Genomic DNA, 21196 nt, shown 5'->3' with positions numbered 1-21196 from the left:
ATTATGCTCCTATAATCCTCCCTAAAGCTTCCCTATTTAATTTTAAGATCTCGATTTTATAAATGCATACACCAGATCTCCTATTTTCTACATAAAAATAATAATTATGTGTGGGCCCTACTAATTATAAGCTTAAAATAAATTTAGGGTGGGTGTAAATTTAAGATTGAATTTAGGTGGGTGTAAAATTTTTTGTGGGTCCTATCCAATTTAGGGGATCTGTTGGATGCATTTTTTTATCTCATTTTCAATTGTTTTAGCCTAAATTTAGAGTTGGTGATGCATTTAGGTGATCTACTGGGAGTGCTCTAAGTAACATAGTAATTGGAAGAAAGAAAAAAAAAAAAAAACACTACTTAGACATGACTAGGGGAGAATCTCAAATTTGATAATAAAGTCATTTGAAAAATAAGAATCCACGGTGGTGACTGAAGGAGCCGGAAAGTGGAACTGCAATATATTTATTTAAATGTTTTAATCATTCTAAGTTGGAGTGATTTTAAATTAATTTAATATAAATATATAATACATGGATATAAGAAAAAGTTTTGAACTTGCAGTGGACTGAGACTCGATCCCATTTGTAACACTTTAGTAAATCCACCCAAGTTATTTACCGATGATTATAGTTTCAGTGACATTATTTCATTATTTGATAAAAAATCAAAATTTACAAAGAGTATAAAATTAATCGAGTTAAAAACACCTTGCCTAACAATACTACATAAGCGATATTCACTTTAATTTCATCAAATCCGTTAAAAAAACATTTTAGCGAATAATCTCAAATCGAGTACTCCCTTTGTCCCATTCCAATAGGCTCATTTTCCCTTTTGGGATATCTCACTCCAATAGACTCATTTTTTTTTTGGGTAAAAAAGTTGTACCTAATTGGTGTGGTCCACACCACTTTACTACTAAAAAGTAAATTTTTTAATCTTCGTGCTCAAAAGAAATGAGCATATTAGAGTGAGACGGAGGGAGTAGTACTTTTTATCCGTTTCTTAAACTTGAGTGAGTCCTTTTTTTTTTGAGTCCTAATAGAAGTAGTAGGGCCAGGCACCAAAAATGAAGATATTCCAAGAAAATGAGGCCCCAAATTAGATCTATAACGCATGTCCATACCATTTATTTGTGGCCCATGTTTAATCAACCTTCAAGTAACTATCACAAATATGGACTTTGAGTTAGGATAAGAAAATCAACGAAAACCTAGATAAATCGATAAAATATAAGATTAAATATTTAGAAAATAAGATGACTAAATAAAATAAGTGTAAATTTAATCATATAATCAAAATAAATGATAAATTAACTTGAATTATTTTATCAATTTATCATCTCACTCAAAATAAATGCTCCCAAATCGATTTTTGTCCACTAATAATTCAACTTTTTGTCGACAAAGAAATGACAACAGAATATAGGGGACGTGCAGTGCCTTAAATTGATATAAATTTGTATGAATGTGTAGGATTGTGTCCATCAATGATGATTGTATAGATAATGTATTACGTTGATGCACCCTGAATTTTGTGTGGTTTGAGTTGTCCATCTCATAAAACAATGTATTTAGCCCCATTGTAAGTAAAGACATCCGACTTTTCAACGCCCAATCAACTTGATTTTTCACTATTTTCTCCACTAATAGAATGATACTATTTTTAAATCTTCCAATATGATGCCAGAATGTAACGTGCCATAAGCATATTTGTAAGATGCCACTACTCATTACATCACACAAATAGCAAAACTAGCAATAAGTCCATTCACAACTGGTAAATGAAGGAGGTCCCATGTGAATTGATGCTTAGAAAATCATCAAAATTACTCTATCCGTCCCACTTTAATTGACACTTTTGAGTTGGATACGGAGATTAAAAATAAAGGGTCAAGAATATAAAATTTGACACTTTTGAGTTGAACACGAAGATTAAAAATAAAGGGTTAAGAATGTAAAATAGGTAGGATCTATTTATTTTATGTGAGTATAGAAAGTAAAGACCACGTACTATTTTAAGAAAGTGTCAATTGAAGTGTGACAAACAAAAAAAACAAGTATGCCAATTGAAGTGGGACGGAGAGAGTATTTTTTAATTTTTAATATACTAACTGTTAAAAAAAAGCTAATTGTCAGAAAGAACGTACTAATAGTATACTGAATTTTTATTTTCATACAACTTTGAGAGTATTGGGTATTACAACACCACCAATTAGTTTTTTGTAGTTGCAATACTATTTTTTCTTCTTTTTCTACGATTAACAAATATTTTAAACACAGTGGGTATACTCGAACTTAACACTCTAATTTTTCACATAATTACAATTTTCAATAAATTAATGTCAACATAAAACTCATGCCTAGCTAAAGTGACGTAGAATCCAACTACTTCATTTAACACATTGGTAATTTAAACTACATAGACATTTAAAAGTTCAAACATTCACAACAATATTAATTTGAGGGAAATTAACAACCATGTGAAAAATAAAAACAATTAAAAATTTGTTTATTTAAAGGCAACACCTGTGCAATATAAGTTGGGCCCAAAATGACTGTAATATTAGAACTCCTCAATGAGTAATGGCACAAAATTGCATCCACATCAAAGTCACTAACACACAATATGCAAAAAGAGAAACATCCAAGAATAAGTATTTGAACCCAGAACTAGATTAAAAACTGAATCACAACGACACAACGGTCTACTGTTGTCGGGCCTCGACTTTCTTCTTCTGCCAGAGGCGATCCAAAGCACTGTCAGCATCACCCTGGGGTGAGAGTGATCAAGAACAAGTTTAGTTCCAAAAGTGCTGAAATTTTAATCTTGGAAACGTAGCATGAAAGATGAAGACATCGCATCGCCAATGTAATCAGTAAAGTGAGACGGGTAGAGTGCATATTACATAAAATTGTGCAGAAACCGAGTTCTTAATTTAGTTTCGCTACATATATAAGACCAGTTCAGTCGACATATTGAACTCAAGACAAGCATTCACCCAAATCCATAAAGCACTCATCTCAAAAAGTCACTTAAACTGAAGATTTAACGAGCTAATTTATACTTAATCATAACAGGAACTATAGGATAACAAGACACAGATGAAAGGACTTGCAAGAGAACTAATACAGAAGAAAAAGATAGTATAATCATGCTTGGCAGAGCAAGAGCTTACAACTAGCAAGATTTAAAAGCATTTTATTCAACTAGTAGCAACAGTGAACAAGTCAGACTACAAATCAATGCCATTTACATCACATAATTCAACTAAGTACCTGGGCACGGATGAAACCACATAGGGCAAACGTAGAGAATTGGCCCGTGTAAACGCCCTTCTCATCCACATGTCCGATGTTAAGCTGCACCGAAGCATGATCCTTGGACGTAATCAGACGGTTGGTAGCAGAACTACAAACATAACAAACAAATATCAACTCCACGTCATAATACATACAATACTGGCACTCTAAAATTGCTTCTGGCACTCCAAAATGAGACAGGAAAAAGCAAATAAATTCACTGCATCATCAGATTATGGAGCAGACCGGAATAATATTAGTGTGCCACAAAAAAGACAAACAACATGAAATGAAGAATTTCAATTGTAACAAAAAAACTATCAATGTACTTCGTGAAAGCATGCATTATACCATTTCCGCGGGATGTAAAGATCCATATTTTGCCCCTCTTCATTCTGCATTTTGGCAGGTCTCTTCGGACACTACGTCGACTATCAAAACAGACAATTTTAAAAAATAAACACGTATGAATAATTGAAAAATTTGCAGATTATGAGAAATTCCAAACAATGTCGTTCTAAATACGTATACTCTAATTTATTCCACGAGAAATTGAACTTCAACTAAACGCAATAAAATCGACCTAAAATCTAATTTGCTTATTTTCAACTTCTATATGAACAGAAACAAGGCCAGTGCAAATGGATAAATTCCCTGGGGAATCCGATGGCTAAACAATACATTCAACAATCATCGCATCTCACTTGCTAAAATTCAAGGGCGAGAACTTTACCTGATTAATATCTCAGCTGGAGAAGAAGAGCAGAGCAGTCAACGGATGGTGAACGACGAGTAAAACCTAATTTCTTGAATCCTGCAATTTATAGGCCCGAATACTGATTGGGCCGAGTGTTTAGGCCCGGATCTCGGCATTATGAATTGAGCCCATCATGATTTTTATTACCAATTTTACAATATTAAATCTACTTATAACTTACCAACAAAAAAATAGCCCCAGGCCCCAAAGTGTAGAGAGAGCACGTAACAAACAAAACCATTTTGTATTCTATTCAGTAAAATAATTCTATATTCTAAATATCTCGTAAAAATGCTTGAGAGTTTCTCAACTGAAAGATTATGATTTGAATCCAATTAATATTTTGTAAGATGAGTAGGGTCATGAGCAACCATTGCACATGAATTATAAATGATGGAATTTCTTTCAAACATATAAAACATGTCATTGCATAGTTTTACGTAAACGATAAACATATGATGATAATTCAGCATATATTATGATAATTTAGCATATCAACATATTATGATAATTCTCAAGATCGAACTCGAGCTTGCTTGAAAGCTACTCAAGAAGCTAAAGCTGACTTGAACAATCACAAGTCTAAGCACCAGTAAGCATCAAATTTACCAAATGAAAGCTCATTTTAATGAACAGCGAATGAAGAACAATCTTAAACATCAAAAGCAGACCAAATCTGCATCATGATGAAAAACGATTTCTGATTAGAAAACACAATTGAATATCCATAAAAAGTTGTGCTCCTAGTGATACTTGTATTGTGTCTCCTCAATAGTAATTGAGACACGATAGAAAATGATACAATTACTCGTCATAACAATCCTAAATATGCAAGAAACAGCATCAGCAACACTCCAGGAAATATGTACGCTCATTTCTTTAACTATCTCCACCAGACTTGGGTTCTTCTCCAGTCTTCACTGGATCTGAAGGCGATGGAGTGCCTTCTTGACCCATCTCAGCTCTAAGATCGTTGATGCTCTGCTCCAACTCATCAATCCGGTTACCCATCTCATCAAGTATAGTATTGTTAAGGAATTCAAGCAATACAAATCAATTGAATATGAATGAAAAAACAACGATACACTGTTCAATCACCTTACGAGTTGCATTGTTTGATGTAGTGAATTGTTTGAGATATCATTAGTGTAGATCTATGATTACCCATTTCCAACTCAATTGATTATTTACTCTATGTTCATAAAGAAAACCAGGTAGCATCCATAAAACAAAGCAATTATGTATAGTACTGAAGGATATTTTTAGAGATGATAGATTCTGACATTGTCTGAAACCTTGATTGCTGCACAAGAAGAAACGAAATAGAATATGAAGGATCCAGGAGCAAAATACATGAATGGAAACTTAGCTTCATAACAATAGTTACTCACCATTTGCTGAAGAAGATTTTGCACCTAAACAGTCAAAAGATGCAATATTAGCACAAGTAACATTGGCAAGTGGACATTAATCTAATCACATACATGTAAAACAGAACGAACAAATACCCACTCTTCCTCAGCATAAAGTTAAAGAGAATAGAAGAAAATATGCAAAGAACATAATGTGGCTCATACCGGCAACAAAACAGGAACCACTAACAGAATTATAAACCCAGCTGATTACTTTCTTAAGTGAATGAAAATTACAGACAAAACAAATCATCAATTTTAGTTCGTGTGAGGGAACTTACAAACGCAGTCATGTCAGCGGTGCTTTGTTTAGCATCATCTTGACCATCCTGCAATTAAAGTATAAATATTATAAGGAATAAGAAATACCCAAACGGAAATAGTAAGTAAAAGAAAAGTTCATGCGGTAGAACAATTAAAAACAAGCATATATGTTGAACAGAAAGGTTTTGAACAAGAAACTTTCAAATAAACTATCAACCGGACATCAAAACATCCACGGGTAGAACAAGAGTAATTTATGAACATCTTATAAAGCTATAAGTTAGATAACACACTATGTCTATGTGAAACAATTTATCAGCATCACATAATATGAATCATGGCTTTCATAATTCCTAAGTCACTAAATAAGAGAAAGCTCAGACAACTTTTACAGTATCACACAGAAGTGTTATATGGTACGCCCCCAAAAAAAATCCTAACAGTATACATAATAATACGAATCATTAGCTGCAAAATAAGAATATCAGCGTATTTTGTGAGGTACCCTTATCCTCTAACAACATGAATAATCACTTCTGCATTACACCAATCTACTGTAGTGTAGGTAGATCCACAATCAAAAAAATAGGTCTTAAACATTCGATGATTCAAATTAGAGTTGCTAAATCATATTGCCTCCATGCAACCGCGGAAATTTCAATATAAAATGGCCACAAAAGTCACATTATCGAATCTAAGAGCCGAATTTTGGAAAGTAAAAATGAGATAGCATTTTGATCATTCATTGAATCGAGAAATTCTATATAAATCACATCCAAAGCAACCGGTGAAATCCAAAATGTATAAGCTACACGGGGAGAAAACCAAACGAAAACAAGAAACCAAACGCACGATCGACAACTCGAGATGAAAATCTAAGAGAGAATGATTGTAGAGTAATTTACCATCTTTTGGGAGTGAAATCTTCGCTGGAAATGCCCTAGAGAGAGAAATTGAGATGAAAATTTTGTGAGATTTTGAATTGTGAGATGTGAGTATGTGACTGAGCTTTAATTTGAAATCTGAAGCAGCTAATCTTTATTGGACCGGGCCGGTTTTCCATAAATTGGGGCGTCATCCTCGATATGGGTGTGGGTTAATTCTCTATTTGGGTCCAATTAGCCCAAACAACCATAGATATAAACAAATCAAAACAAAGAGAAATATTTGAAATATGGATGCATGTATAGGTGTAGCCGCCTCGAGCCTAGTCAAATACTAGTATTTTGCTTAATTTTTTTATATAAAATTACATAAGTAAATAAAGAAATTTTAAAGACCACAAAACAGAGGACTCGAACTCAGAATTTCAAGTTTTGGATATTAATCTCCTACCACTAAGTAACATATGCACACCTATTTTGTTTAAAATTAGTTTGTTTTCTATTGATTCGAGTCTCTAGTTCTATTTACTAAATACTTTAAGGTTCATGAATTTAATTCAGCTTAAATGATCTTTCTAAATTTATATTATATATATGTATGTATTTAGATAGTTACTTTCATTTGAAAATGGTTATATTATTCACAATATCATAAAATATTAGTTTCTTATGACAAATAAGTTAATTATAGAGTCAATACAGTTATTACTATTTGCAGTATAAAACGTGAGTTGCATTGTATGTAATTAAAATTTTATATTTTAAAGCAAAATCATATAATGAGTTTGCTCACAAGCCAACAAGCCATAACTATAAAGTTAGAGCTTCACTTGTTTGATTAATGCGTTTCGCTAAATGGATTTGAAGGGATTTTTATTGAGATGAGATCCAAATAGCTCATGAGTATTTTTTAGAAGCAAATAAAATTGGAAAATTATGAAGAAAAATATTTAAATTTCTATTAAGCTAAAAATAATGTTTTCATTTGGATGCAAACGGATTTCCTCTTACAATACGTAAATTTCTATATATCAATCTAACATTTTGTGTTGGAGTTTATGTTTTGTACGAATACATAAGTTGTTCTACTAAAACCTAATAATTTTACTATTTATTTTAATAGATGATGAATAATGCGAAGATGAAGTTATTCATGGAGTCAAATTTTGAGCTTCAAATATTGCTAATAGAAGAAAAATATGTTTTGAGTATTGGCAAATTTAAAATTGTGTATTTGGATGTATAATACACTATACTGTTACAACCGGGTATACGTTCTAGAACTTTTTACAACTCAAACTAAACAAATGAAGCTAAAACAGAATTAAGAAAATAAGCAAATTAGAAATAACAAATAACACTTCTCAAGTATTATTTTCCCTACACAACATCCAAATATTTAACATACAATATCTCACTCACCGAAAATCGATTTTGAGACATCAAGTATACAATGTTCATCTACTCAAGACATAGATTAACATCCAATAATTATTTCAATTAAATAATAAATATTTAATTAAATAATTAATTTCCAGATTGGCTTAAAACAAATATTTCCAACGTATACACCCACTCTTCTCTAACCCGAAGAAGAAAACATGTCGCCATGCAGGGCCGGCCCTGAGGGCGGGCGGGCATGGGCGATGGTCCAGGGCCCCAAAAAATTGAGGGCCCAATTTTTTAATATATCCCATTAATTATAAGCTTTATGTATACTAAAAAATATTAGATAATATAATTTATTGTCAAAAATTCAAAGTTCAATTTAAAATCAATTTCAAATTAATTTGATCATAATTCTGTAACATAATTTTGAGGGCCCAAAAATTTAAATATATCTCATTAATTATAGACTTTATATATACTAAAAAATATTAGGCAATATAACTTATTGTCAAATTTATATTATATTAAAACTTTAAAGTTCAAATCGAAATATAAAATTATGCTGACAATGTCAGTCACTGACTTACTGTTCTAAAAGGAGCTTCTCAAATTTAAAATTGTTGAAAACGTATTTGAGATCGTCAATGTCCCTAGAGAGATTGAATGATTTGACAATATCTATATACATATATAAAAGCTCAACCACTTTCAAAAATAGTAAATTATGTTTTCCTGCCAAAAATCACCTTACTAATTTTGAAAATAATTTTTCTTTCTAATTTTTTTTTATCAATTTCGTCTACTCTAGATAATAATAATAATAATAATAATAATAATAATAATAATAATAATAATAATAATAATAATAATAATATAAAATTCATACAAAAACGCACTAACAATTTAATAAATGTAAATCATATTAGAAATTCTATTTTTAATATATATATATATATACAATTATTTATCTACAAATTTATATTTTAAGCTAAAGAGTTCTAAAATGAAAAAATATAAGTTTAATCTTTGTAACTGCATTAAATTGTTATAATAAAAAATATAAATATAAAAATAATACTATATAGAAAAAATATAAAAAATAAAATAAAATAAAATAATTTTAAAATGTTATGATTCTTGATCATGACAAATTTTAAATTTCATCTTTGCTAGGTTGAATTTGTTAATTTTATCAAAATAAAATTTTTAAAATTAAACTATATATTCATTAAATATAAATATTAGTACTATGTATATTTCAGTAGAAATTTTGTATAAGTTATTTTAATATAATGTGTATATATTATATCATCTTTAATTTTGTCATGTACGAACGAAATTAAAATTCAGGGCAAATTCCGGAATGAGCTAAAGTTTATGTATTTATATTGCAAATTTATATAGTTGAAAAAATAGCAAAATTCACTAATAGTTTGTGGATTTACATTCAATTAACATCTCAAAAAAATATATAATGAAATGCAAATCAGTAAGAAGTAATTAAAAGTTCCAAAAACCCTTTCAAAACTAATAGAAAATTTGAAAGAAAAATATCTAGATATTTTGGTGGAAAATTTTTAAATAGATAATAATAATCGTTAGTTAAAAAGGTTTTGTCAAGATCTTGGTCATTCATTTTTACATCCTCCAATTATAAGATGATTTTATCTTCATTTTAATGCTATTATCTTTATTAGAGTATAATAATATGACTAACTTATAGAATTTTATTTTCTAAATATAATATTATAAAAAATATAATTTTTTTTACCGTGCATCGCACGGGAGTAATACTAGATGAAGTCATTTTTTTATAAGTAATTGAAATTTTTTATTTTTCAATATATTGATGCGCTAATATATTGAGGGCTAATTTTTATAATTTCGCTCGGGGCCTCATTCTTCTCAGGACCGGCCCTGTAGCCATGCATGATGCAAATGTATTAATTTGATGTTAATTCTTCCCCTATTTATTTAATATTCTATGTATTTTTTGTCATAATAATAAGTACCATCTTTTCCTATAAAAGGTTGACAAAGTCAACTTAAGTAGTAGATGCTAATTGCTAGATGCAGACAATTACCTAAAACATTTCCGCGTGTTTATCTTTTCCTTTTGGATTTTGGATAAATATTGAACAAAAGAATATTTTAAATAGGTTAATTGAAAGACATTGAACATAATCGTATAATTTACACAATTTGTTAAACTAATTGGAGGTGATGTTGCATAAACTTAAATTTGTTGCATAAACTTAGATACTCGTTAAACAAGTTCGAGCTTGAGAATATCTAACCTAATACTAATACTTCAATAACTTAATGTAATTGACATCTCTATTTGTAATTAAGAAAAACTCTTAATAATATCGAAATAACTTTTTAGCTTGGAACATAAAAAAAAACTATATAAATTGAGTATATTTCAACCACAATCTCTAAACTATATAAACCACAAGATTTCATAATTCATATTACTATAATCGTCAACATATATACTTTTTCGAGAAAAAAAAAAAAAAAACCGCCGGTGAAATTTTTTTATATTTCAAATAATATCCTATTTTTAGATAATACATACCTCCGAAAAACCCTAAAATCCTACAAACTTGTCCAAACCTTTGACCCGACCCAAAGAAAAAAAGAACAGCACAACTAAAGACAGCCGGAAAGCGGGTCCCACTTCGGACAAGTCGCTATCTCCACGCGCAATTGCATCTTAACAAACTGATTAAACGCACAATTAACAACTCTAATCAATAATTAAAAAAAATCCTGTCTGAAAGCATCTTCTCGTCTCCTCCATTTTGCCTTCCACCACTTCATCACTCTCCACCGACACCTCCTCCCCTTCAAAAGCCCTTTTAAATTCAATAATATACCTCCGCATCCCAATCTGAGATCCTCATTCTCCTCCATCTAAACTCCCAGATTCCGATCTCCTCTTTTCATCAATAAATCTGAGAGCACAAACTGAAAAAAAAACCCCTATTTTCAGGATTCTGGGTTTTGCGAATTCTGCTTTCTACTGTCCGAATCTACGCTTCCAGCTCATCGACGAGCCCGAATCGCGATGCTGGATCGGGTTCTCGGCCCGCTCAACGCGCGGCGGCTCCACCGCGTCTTCCGCAAGGCGAAGCTGACGGTGCTCTGCCTCTTCCTCACGCTGATCGTCCTGCGCGCCAACATCGGCGCCGGGAAGTTCGGCACGCCGGAGAAGGATCTCGACGAGATCCGCGAGACCTTCTCCCACATCCGCAAGCGCGCCGAGCCGCGCCGCGTGCTGGTGGAGGCCGCCGACGAGCTGAAATCTAGCGGAAATGCGGAGAGCGGGAGCAACAACTACGCCGAGTTCGATATAAAGAAGATCCTGAAGGATGAGGACGACGGCGTCCCCGAATTCCAGCGTGATCTGTCGCAGCCTTACTCTCTCGGCCCGAAAATATCGGATTGGGATGAGCAGAGGTCCGAATGGCTGAAAAACAATCCGGATTACCCCAATTTCATCGGTGATAATAAGCCTAGGGTTTTGCTGGTGACGGGTTCGTCGCCGAAGCCGTGTGAGAATCCGGTGGGGGATCATTACTTGCTGAAATCGATTAAAAATAAGATTGATTACTGCAGGGTTCATGGGATTGAGATCTTCTACAATATGGCATTGCTGGATGCTGAAATGGCTGGATTTTGGGCGAAATTGCCCTTGATTAGGAAGCTTCTGCTTTCCCATCCTGAGGTGGAGTTTCTATGGTGGATGGATAGTGATGCCATGTTCACCGATATGGCGTATGAAGTGCCGTGGGAGAGGTATAAAGATCATAACTTTGTGATGCACGGGTGGAATGAGATGATTTATGATGAAAAGAATTGGATTGGATTGAATACTGGAAGTTTCTTGTTGAGGAATTGCCAGTGGTCTTTGGACATTCTTGATACGTGGGCGCCAATGGGGCCGAAGGGGAAGGTTAGGGAGGATGCAGGGAAGGTTCTGACAAGTGCGCTCAAGGGCAGGCCGGTGTTTGAGGCAGATGATCAGTCTGCAATGGTGTATATCTTGGCGACGCAGAAGGAGAAGTGGGCGGATAAGGTGTATCTCGAGAATCACTACTATCTCCACGGTTATTGGGGGATTTTGGTGGATAGATACGAGGAGATGATTGAGAGCTACCATCCGGGGTTCGGTGATCATAGGTGGCCTCTTGTGACTCACTTTGTGGGTTGCAAGCCTTGTGGGAAGTTCGGGGATTACCCCGTTGAGAGGTGCTTGAAGCAGATGGACCGTGCGTTCAACTTTGGGGATAACCAGATCCTTCAGATGTATGGCTTCACCCATAAGTCACTTGGGAGTAGGAGGGTGGTGAGGATTAGGAACGAGACAAGCAATCCTCTTGAAGTGAGGGATGAGCTCGGCTTGCTTCACCCCTCGTTTAAGGCCGTGAAGACCGGGGGCTCTTCTTGAGGTGTGCATACGAAGGGAGTGGATGCTGGGATTGTATTTTTAAGTTATGATACATGTCATTTTTACTTATATATCACATGATCTTTAGAGTTACCGTTGATGTATTCCTTCATTTATGGCGATTTGTGCTGTGACATAGTGTAATTTTACGTTCGTGGTGATGATTGTTCTTCTCCACATTGCCTTTTGTAGGTTTTGTGTATCTTGATTGAAAAGGACAGGGACCAAATCAAATTCTTGACCTTTATACTACACGTGTTCTCCATTTCAACATTTCACTGCATATGAACTTCTGCAGTTTTGGATCTTTTGTGTATCATTTGATGTTGTTAGCTAGTTTTGGATCTTTTGTGTATCATTTGATGTTGTTAGCTTTGAGGTAGCTTGCTTAATTTGAATCTTGAACTTTGGTAGGTCAGTTAAGGCAGTTAGTAAAATTACTGCACAAGAACACTTTTGTTGTTGCAGTGGAACTCTCTATTTCATGTATTGCAGTTGCTGAGTGTTTAATCTTGGTTGTTTTGCAGCTTGCGTTTGTGGAGCCATTTTACACTGCATTAGAGGTAAACATAGAAAGTCTTTGCCTATCCTTAGTTGTTAATGGTGCTTAGGTTCTCTCGTTTTTGTTTTGTTGAACTCTGAGGGGAGGCGTGTCTACTTTAATGCTCGAGTATTTTTATTTTTGTTATTAGTATTTCTTCAATCCTATTTGTTTAAATGAGATATGAATCAAGTAAAATTATCTCAAATGATAGATTTTATCAAGAGTCTTATTCCAAAGTCCTAATCTATTTTAGTAAATAATGAATTAGTTTATACTATTTTTGTTTATATAGGTTAATCTTCATAAGTAAATGTTCTTGATACGATGAATAATGTCTATACTATTTTTAGCAATTAACCCATAAACTTAAAGAGGCTGCTGCTCTTGTTTAAACTTTGTAGTAATCGCACACTTGCATATGTTTATCTACTTCAAACAGGAAGAGAAGCTTTTGCACATTTTGCACAGCCATAAAAATCTCTCTCTCTCTCTGGTTGAGTCGAGTTGGCAATGGGGAAGTTTGAATGAAGCATCTTATTTTTGGCACTTTATAGGGGGAAAGGCAAAAGATGGGAAGCACATGCTTTTGCTTTAGCATAGCTTCAAACATGAACTATTCTTTCAGTAGGGCAAACTTGACATTTCAACTTGGAATCTTAAATTGCTGCTGCTTTTGGCATCATATGGCTTTATACTATGATTCCTAATATTGAACGCTTGTTCATAAATAATCGCATAAATATGGTAGTGTCACATTACTATATATATTTGATACTAATTTAGAGTGATAACACTGAAATGAGTGAGTTTCAATCATTGTGGAATACCACCTAAAATTGTGCAAGCTGAATCTCAAGTTTCAGAGGGTTGAATTCACAAGAAATGGCAAATGGAACAGAATCGTAAATAAATAAATCGAGCTAAATAAAACACTAAACTTGATTATATTTTTGTCAAGCGTTTAAAACTATTCTTCGACTTCGTTGATTTTTATACCGATTATTTTTTTTAATTATTTGTTTGAGATTACATCGAATTATGATGGAATAATAAATACTATTACAAGTGACTAGCACAACCATAAAATTTAATGTTTCGATAAACAAAGATGACAAAGCACAATTTATTGATTGGATGCTTATCCTTCCACAAATAGGATTGAGTTCGAGTCCTATAGAGAATTAAAATGATTCGATACACAAATAAACCAAGTTCTTTAATTTATTAAATAAGTTAGAATTTCAAATAAATTAATAAGCTAATTTATTTTAGTGGAGCGACCCAGATTGTGGCAAAAATTATGTGAGTCTGAATCCTAAAACACGTATGACTGCGGATCATTGAAAGACTAATCTTTAAAATTTATAAGGGGTGTTCGGTTAATAAGATTAGTAATATTATATCTTGTATGGTTTGATAAATAGAGCTCGCCACTTAATATTGAAAGAGTGTCACGTAGGAGTAGTCATGATTTATGAATTTTGGACTAACTCATATGATAAAAATAATCTTGTGTAATATCGGATCAATTCAATCTCAAGTAATCTCCGGACAATTCAATCTCGAGCAACCGAAAGCCCCAATATTATTTATAAAATAAAATAAAATTATATAGTGGAGTACTATTTTAATTAATACGGCAAAGGAATTTTAATTAATCATTTTCTAATAACTCTAAATTCAGTTGTTAATTTACTTTCAGTAAGTTACCCGTCGCTTGATCTTGTAAACAATTGAATTTGCAAAGTGAACTCAATTTATAGTAAAACCTATCTCAACAAGAAAAGAATAATCTTTTTTTTTTCTTTTTTTAATTAAAAAAAAAGAAAATCGTCAAATTCACGAGTGTGTGCTTTCGTACTTGTGTCATCTCTCACTCTCGAATCCAAAAGAAACTAAGCAACCAAACAAGTACAACCACTCCCACCAATCCCAGGTCGACACGTCACCGGTTGCACCGCGGCGCACTCTCCCCTGCAGCAGGGGATCACGGGGACCCCTCATCATCAACGCCTCCAAACAAAAACCAGTGCAGCAAAAAGCCATTGCGCACTAAAACCTCCCCCCCACTCTCTCAGTGAAAACCCTAACTGTTTCTCTTTCTGGACGCGGGTAGATTTCTTGCTTCCTGTTTCCGATTTTTATTCTTTTTTAGGTAGAATCAGCTGAATTATTCTTGCTGCAATGGAGAACAATAAGCTGAGGGAGCAGGACTTTTTGGTAGCCTCAATCTCGCAGCTGTCGATTTCCGGCAGCGCCTCGGCGCCGGTGGTGGCGCGCTTCCGCTCCGACTCGCTTTTATTCGGCTCCGAGTCCGATTCGGACGACGCGGTTCAGTTCAATCTCAGCAACTGCCAGGTTCGATTGTTTTCTGTATTATGGCGATTGAATTTTGTGGCCGGAGGTGTTCGCTTTCTGGTTGGTTTGATTTCGAGGTGGTGGAAACTAAGCCTGCTGAAATGAAGGATGTATTTTGTGCGTGTAGTTATGTTGAGTTTGGTGGTTTTAACGGTTATCTGAATTGCATTGTGTGTTTCGTCGATGATATGGTGATTATTTTTCGTTTTCTTTTTTAATCTGTATTTGAACGGATTTTTATTGAAATACTAGAATTTTCGACATTTAAATGAAGTTAGAGTTTTTCAAGACTTCAGAGTGTAGGAAAAATGGAAGTAAAGTTTGTTGTTTTCCTTGTCTACGTTGTGTTTAGTGCATAAGCTCGTGGGAGATGATTAAAATTAAACGAAAAAAAATGAACTCCATGTTAAGTACGGGAATGGAATCTGGAACATGTTTGGTGGTACTTATTAGAAAAATATAGCATAAGTGATATTTGTACGGTGCTTGAAAATGTTGGCAAATTTCTATATAAAATGGTGAGTGGACTTCACTATTGAGCCTTTTTTTGGGGGTTTTATGTAGTGGAAAACCTTTTCTTTAATTACAAATGATAAATATTGCACTTATACGTATTGAAGTCACTAGTAGTTCAGTTCATATGAAGTTATCGAGCTATCTCTGTTTCTTCTGCTTTATGTGTTGTGATGGTCCGTTTTATTATGTTTTGGTTTTTATTCCAGCTTTTCAAGCTTGGTCCAGCTCAATCATTGTGTATGTCTGAAGCTTCTGATACAAATAAGGAGGTATGAGATATATCGTTGTCTGTTTATCATATTTAGTAGTCTCTGCTTTATCTACAAATGGAGGTGGAACTAGTTTTTTTCTCTTTCGAGGGTCAAAACTTATGCCTGCTTTGAACTTCCAACTTTTTTATCAACGTAAATAATTATGAAGTATTTTCCAAGATGATGCAATTATATATGTGGAGGCATGGAGCTTGCTCTAATATTTTTTGCCTCTAAGTGAATAACATATCACAGTATATTTGCTGGTACTTGCTAAATTATGAGAACTTTTTCTCCCCGTTTCTGCATCATATATAAATGAGATGTTTGCTGTTGGCTTTTGTCCTGTGAATCAGAAAAGCTATTCCAGGGGAATCACCATAGAGTTTAGAAATGAGGAGGAAAGTAAGGCCTTCCATTGTGCATTTGAGCAATGGAAGAAGGAAATGGTTGTTCAAGGTTGGTATATGATATCTTTGTTGGTTTGCTATCGCAGATGCCACCTCTTAATTTATTTTCTAAGTATTTTGCTACCTTGTTTGCTTGAGATGAATATCAGCACTATCTGTTTGGTATTTCATGATTGAAACACTATGCTACTGTTGATATGTACTGGTTTGTTTTTTTCATGTAAAGATGTGATCAATGCTATTTCCTAGAAAAATAGTTCACACCTGGGTCATCTTGCATGTCTTGACTATAATACAGTAAGACTATCCATGATGAAACTTACATAGTACATTAAATTATGGTAAGCCCCAAGTATCATAAGATGACATAGAAAGTTCAGTCAAATAGCTTGTTTTCCCTAAATAGTTATAAATTGTACGTAGATCAAAATGGACTATATACTGGGGCAGAGGAAGTAGAAAATTAAGCTGCAGCGCACTGGCTCATATGTAAATTCCTTTATTGCAGGGTCATCTTTGCCAAATGGAATTGTGTCATCATCTGCAAGCAAGTTTGATGACAAAATAGAGGCATCTTCTGCCAAAATGTACTTCCATTACTACGGACAGCTTCTTCATCAACAAAATATGTTGCAGGACTATGTGAGGACAGGTTACACTCTCGTTTGACCTGTTCTGCAATACCTTTTTAATTTGTCTTTTACATCCAAGATTTTGGGAACTGTGGCCTATTCGTTTTCTGTCAAGAAAATATCATATAAGTGCTTGTTGCATTTTCTTGTAGCTGTAGTAAATTTGAAACCCTCCCTTTGGTTACATGGTCGAAATTTCTATTCCAGGATCTTATTATGCTGCAGTCCTTGAAAACCGCAACGATTTCGCCGATCGTGTAGTAGTTGACGTCGGGGCTGGTAGTGGCATCTTGAGTTTATTTGCTGCTCAGGTTCTGTGATACACGTGATGCTTATGAATACCTTAGCATCATAAATATCATAAATATATAACTCTTAATATGCTTTTCTCAGGCTGGTGCAAAGCATGTTTATGCTGTAGAAGCATCAGATATGGCAGATTATGCACGCAAACTCATATCTGGAAACCCTTCACTCAGTGAAAGAATAACAGTAAGTGTTGTTTTGTCATGCTTTTACTTGTTTGTGAGATCTACCATTTTCCTCTTCTCTTATCAATTCCCTGCGACATATTTTTGTTGATAGGTAATTAAGGGTAAAGTTGAAGAGGTTGAATTACCTGAGAAAGCAGATATCTTGATATCTGAACCGATGGGTATACTTATTTCTTGTTCTTCTGTCATCCATCTTATGATAACACCTTGATGATTGGAGATGTAGCTACCTAGAAACACTAGTGGAGCATTTTCTTTACTCGGAATGTGATCCAAACACATTTACTGAAAACTGATTCTGTTCTGCAGGCACATTGCTAGTAAATGAGAGGATGCTAGAATCATACATAATTGCAAGAGATAGGTTCCTTGTTCCGAAAGGGAAAATGTTTCCAACAATAGGAAGGTAGTTGCCCAAGATCCTACCTTCTTGTGCTAATTTTTGTTGTTACGGGTTTTGTTTTCCATAATCATGCATTTTCTCAAGAGAAGAGATTTTGTACTGCAGAAGTTTCCCATCTTCTTCCTCATTATGCATTTCTTTAGTTTATAAATCATTGAAAACTATTCTTATGTACTTGTTTCCTAGATATATTACCTACACTTTAGATGCTTCTTTCCAGAGTTCTCAGATGTGTTTGACTGGCTATTAGACCAAATTTTTTCCTTTCTTTCTTTCTTTCTATTTGAAGAGGACCTGATTTCAAAATATAGATGGTTCTCCCTGCCTGCATTTTCATCTCCTATGCAACTTTGTCAAGTGTCTGCAGTACTACTAGATCAATATCAATTTAGTTTTAACTTTAAACCACCATTTGGGTAAATTTATAATCCCTTGAATTTATATTTTCATTACCTTCTTATGCTGATATTTGTTACTATTTGCTCTTGTAGAATACATATGGCACCTTTTAGCGATGAGTATTTATACATAGAAATTGCAAATAAGGTAAGCATTTCTTACTGCTATGGTTGTCTATATTTCTCTGCCTAAATGGTTGATTGGCATGCTGACCTTTCATAGTGATCAACAAGAAATATCTTGAACAACTTTTTATTATATATGAAGGTTGAATATGTTATGAAAGCTAAATTGTTTATCATTTCTGTATCTATATTGTTTTTTAATATTCAGATAAGATACAAATTTATTGTTTCTGTTCCCAATCCAGGCCTTGTTCTGGCAGCAACAAAATTATTATGGTGTTAACTTGACACCTTTACATGGAACTGCCTTTCAAGGATACTTCTCACAGGTTCATTCTCATTCCATTTGTCTGCTTCTTTTCTCTGCATCTACTTATAGTGATGTAAGCTTCTAATGTCTGTTCAACCACGTGTCTTATGACATGTTAATACTACCACTTGACATTCTCTCTATAGGTTGTGATGTTTCAAATATGAACTATTTTGCTTCTATATCATTTCTTAAGTGGTATTCTTCTCTAGAATTGTTTCTCTAGAATTGTTTCTTACATCAATAAAATCTCCGTTTCTAATTGACGATGAAGCGCAACCTGTTGGTAAGAGTCGTAAGACGCTTCCCTCCAACCAATAGGTTGGGGGTTCAAGTCACCTAGAGGGCTAGTGTGTGAGTGTGCTTTTATTTCTTTAGTAATAACAAATTTTTCTTTTAAAAAGATACACAGGAATATAAGTACTAAAAAGGAAAGAATTAACTTTCTGATATGTTCTAGATATAATCATTTGTGGTGGTTTTGTGGGTGTTCCTGCTGGGAAGGGTTATGCTAGATAAGCAACTTGCTTCCTTTACTTATTAAAACTAATTTATTAAAACCAACCGTCCTTTCCCTGTGTGATACAGCAAAAGTATCTTCCTTATTATAATCATGCTGCTGTTCTTTTCTACCATTCATCCAATGTACTTTCACCTATTTGGAGTCACAACAGTTAGGCATCATCGATCCATGTAATATGTATATGTCTGATAGTATTCTACTTTGCCTCCTCTGATCATTGCAGCCAGTTGTGGATGCTTTTGATCCTAGGCTATTGGTGGCTCCTGCAATCTCCCATGTGATAGATTTCACTTCTGCTAAGGTAACTGCCACTGGCTCTACCTGCTTTTATACTTCATATTTTGCATACGTAATCCTGCATTCCTGCAATCTTCTCTAGAAACAACCCCTCCACGAACAAAAGAAAAAGAAGTACTCCCGTGGCCAAAAAAATTTAAGCTGATGTTTGAAATGCCAATTAACAGGAGGAAGATTTGTACGAATTTGACATTCCATTGAGGTTTGTATCTTCAACCGGCACCAGAGTGCATGGATTGGCCTGTTGGTTTGACGTATTATTTGACGGGAGGTAATAGTTCGCCGCAGCATTTGTGTGCACATCAGTGTCATGAGTCTGTCTCGTGTTCTTACTTTGTCAGTTTATTTCATTGGCAGCACTGTACAAAGGTGGCTAACCACTGCTCCAGGTGCCCCTACAACGCACTGGTACCAGCTCCGTTGTGTTCTGGCCCAACCTATATATGTGATGCCTGGCCAAGAGATAACAGGTCGACTTCATATGGTAGCCCATAAAGCTCAGAGTTATACCCTTAACCTAACATTATCTGGTGGGTTCTAAAACTTCATTCTCAGCTTTACCACAGTTTTTCTACTTGTTTAGTTTCCTTCACTAACTATCTAGTTTTTGTTTAAATAGCTAAAATGTGGGGCCCTGGTGCTGAACAAGGAGGAATACTCCAGACGTCATCCGGAAAACTTGATCTTAAAGAGCCTTATTATCGGATGTCTCAACCTCAGGCATATCCTATGTCCCAAGATCAACAACCAAATCAATTACTACAAACGCAGGTTTGCAACTTATGATATACTATGATTTTTAGTTTTTGAATATACTTTTCACTTGATGAATAATAATCTTGTATATATCAAAATCTATTTCAGTTGTTTAATCTATTATCTATCTGACATGAATGTTGGTATGAATGAAATGCAACACACTGTTAGAGTTTTGCACTCTGATAAACAACATGACGTAAAATCTACTCCACAAATGCTTTTCATAAGTCCGGTTTTTCTTACCGTTTTTTAATACGCAACATCAACTGTAACATAGTTTAAGGAAAGCACGTTGTACCCACAGTTACAGATTCCATCATATATTTCACTTATATTTGATTATGCCTAAAACTCAATCACTGTAACATTTGCATTTGCTTTTGCTTGTTCCAGGATCTACAAATACAATCACATGATGAGGAGGGCTCGGATCTATTGCAACAATCTGTGTGATCTTGTTGCATCCATAATCAGTCTGATGCAAAGATCGTTTCGTATTATTGTAAGCCCACGGTAGCCTTAGCACGTACAAGTACCCGATAATGTCTCTTGTAATTGTTTCAGCATGCTGCTCTATTCAATAGTTCGACATGGATTACTAGTTTGTATCCCCCATCAACTTGAGAAATAATGGCTTGTATCGAGTTGGCAAATTTTGAGTATTTGTATTTTTAGCACTTTAGTAACGGTTTAATTTGGAATCAGATTTGAC

General features: G+C 34.1%; 4 protein-coding genes across 4 annotated transcripts; 2 read left to right on the top strand and 2 right to left on the bottom strand.

The window, feature by feature from the left end:
- Nucleotides 1–2541: 2541 nt before the first annotated feature.
- Nucleotides 2542–4290, bottom strand: LOC130991939 (40S ribosomal protein S21-2). The gene is made up of 4 exons (XM_057916395.1): nt 4035–4290; nt 3653–3732; nt 3278–3410; nt 2542–2772 (listed from the first exon to the last, which is right to left on the bottom strand). Exons 2-4 carry the CDS (start codon nt 3700–3702, stop codon nt 2707–2709), a joined length of 249 nt encoding a protein of 82 aa, XP_057772378.1. The 5' UTR covers nt 3703–3732; nt 4035–4290; the 3' UTR covers nt 2542–2706.
- Nucleotides 4291–4735: 445 nt separating this feature from the next.
- Nucleotides 4736–6749, bottom strand: LOC130991936 (heat shock factor-binding protein). The gene is made up of 5 exons (XM_057916394.1): nt 6640–6749; nt 5752–5799; nt 5450–5473; nt 5319–5361; nt 4736–5077 (listed from the first exon to the last, which is right to left on the bottom strand). The coding sequence occupies exons 1-5, from the start codon at nt 6640–6642 to the stop codon at nt 4938–4940; spliced, it is 258 nt and encodes an 85-aa protein (XP_057772377.1). The 5' UTR covers nt 6643–6749; the 3' UTR covers nt 4736–4937.
- A 3992-nt stretch (nt 6750–10741) lies between these two features.
- Nucleotides 10742–12713, top strand: LOC130991843 (xyloglucan 6-xylosyltransferase 2-like). The gene has a single exon (XM_057916256.1). The coding sequence runs from the start codon at nt 11081–11083 to the stop codon at nt 12461–12463; it is 1383 nt and encodes a 460-aa protein (XP_057772239.1). The 5' UTR covers nt 10742–11080; the 3' UTR covers nt 12464–12713.
- A 2146-nt stretch (nt 12714–14859) lies between these two features.
- On the top strand, nt 14860–21166 carry LOC130991824 (probable histone-arginine methyltransferase 1.3). Its single transcript, XM_057916232.1, has 15 exons — nt 14860–15365; nt 16088–16150; nt 16489–16591; nt 17051–17194; nt 17382–17485; nt 17568–17666; nt 17760–17829; nt 17978–18074; nt 18563–18617; nt 18841–18924; nt 19652–19729; nt 19893–19996; nt 20083–20255; nt 20345–20496; nt 20878–21166. Exons 1-15 carry the CDS (start codon nt 15192–15194, stop codon nt 20935–20937), a joined length of 1560 nt encoding a protein of 519 aa, XP_057772215.1. The 5' UTR covers nt 14860–15191; the 3' UTR covers nt 20938–21166.
- Nucleotides 21167–21196: the final 30 nt, after the last annotated feature.

This window comes from Salvia miltiorrhiza, chromosome 7, assembly GCF_028751815.1.
Source record: "Salvia miltiorrhiza cultivar Shanhuang (shh) chromosome 7, IMPLAD_Smil_shh, whole genome shotgun sequence".
Taxonomy (NCBI): domain Eukaryota; kingdom Viridiplantae; phylum Streptophyta; class Magnoliopsida; order Lamiales; family Lamiaceae; genus Salvia; species Salvia miltiorrhiza.
The sequence above is the reverse complement of the archived record's forward strand: the minus strand, read 5'-3'. Positions and strand labels throughout refer to the sequence as shown.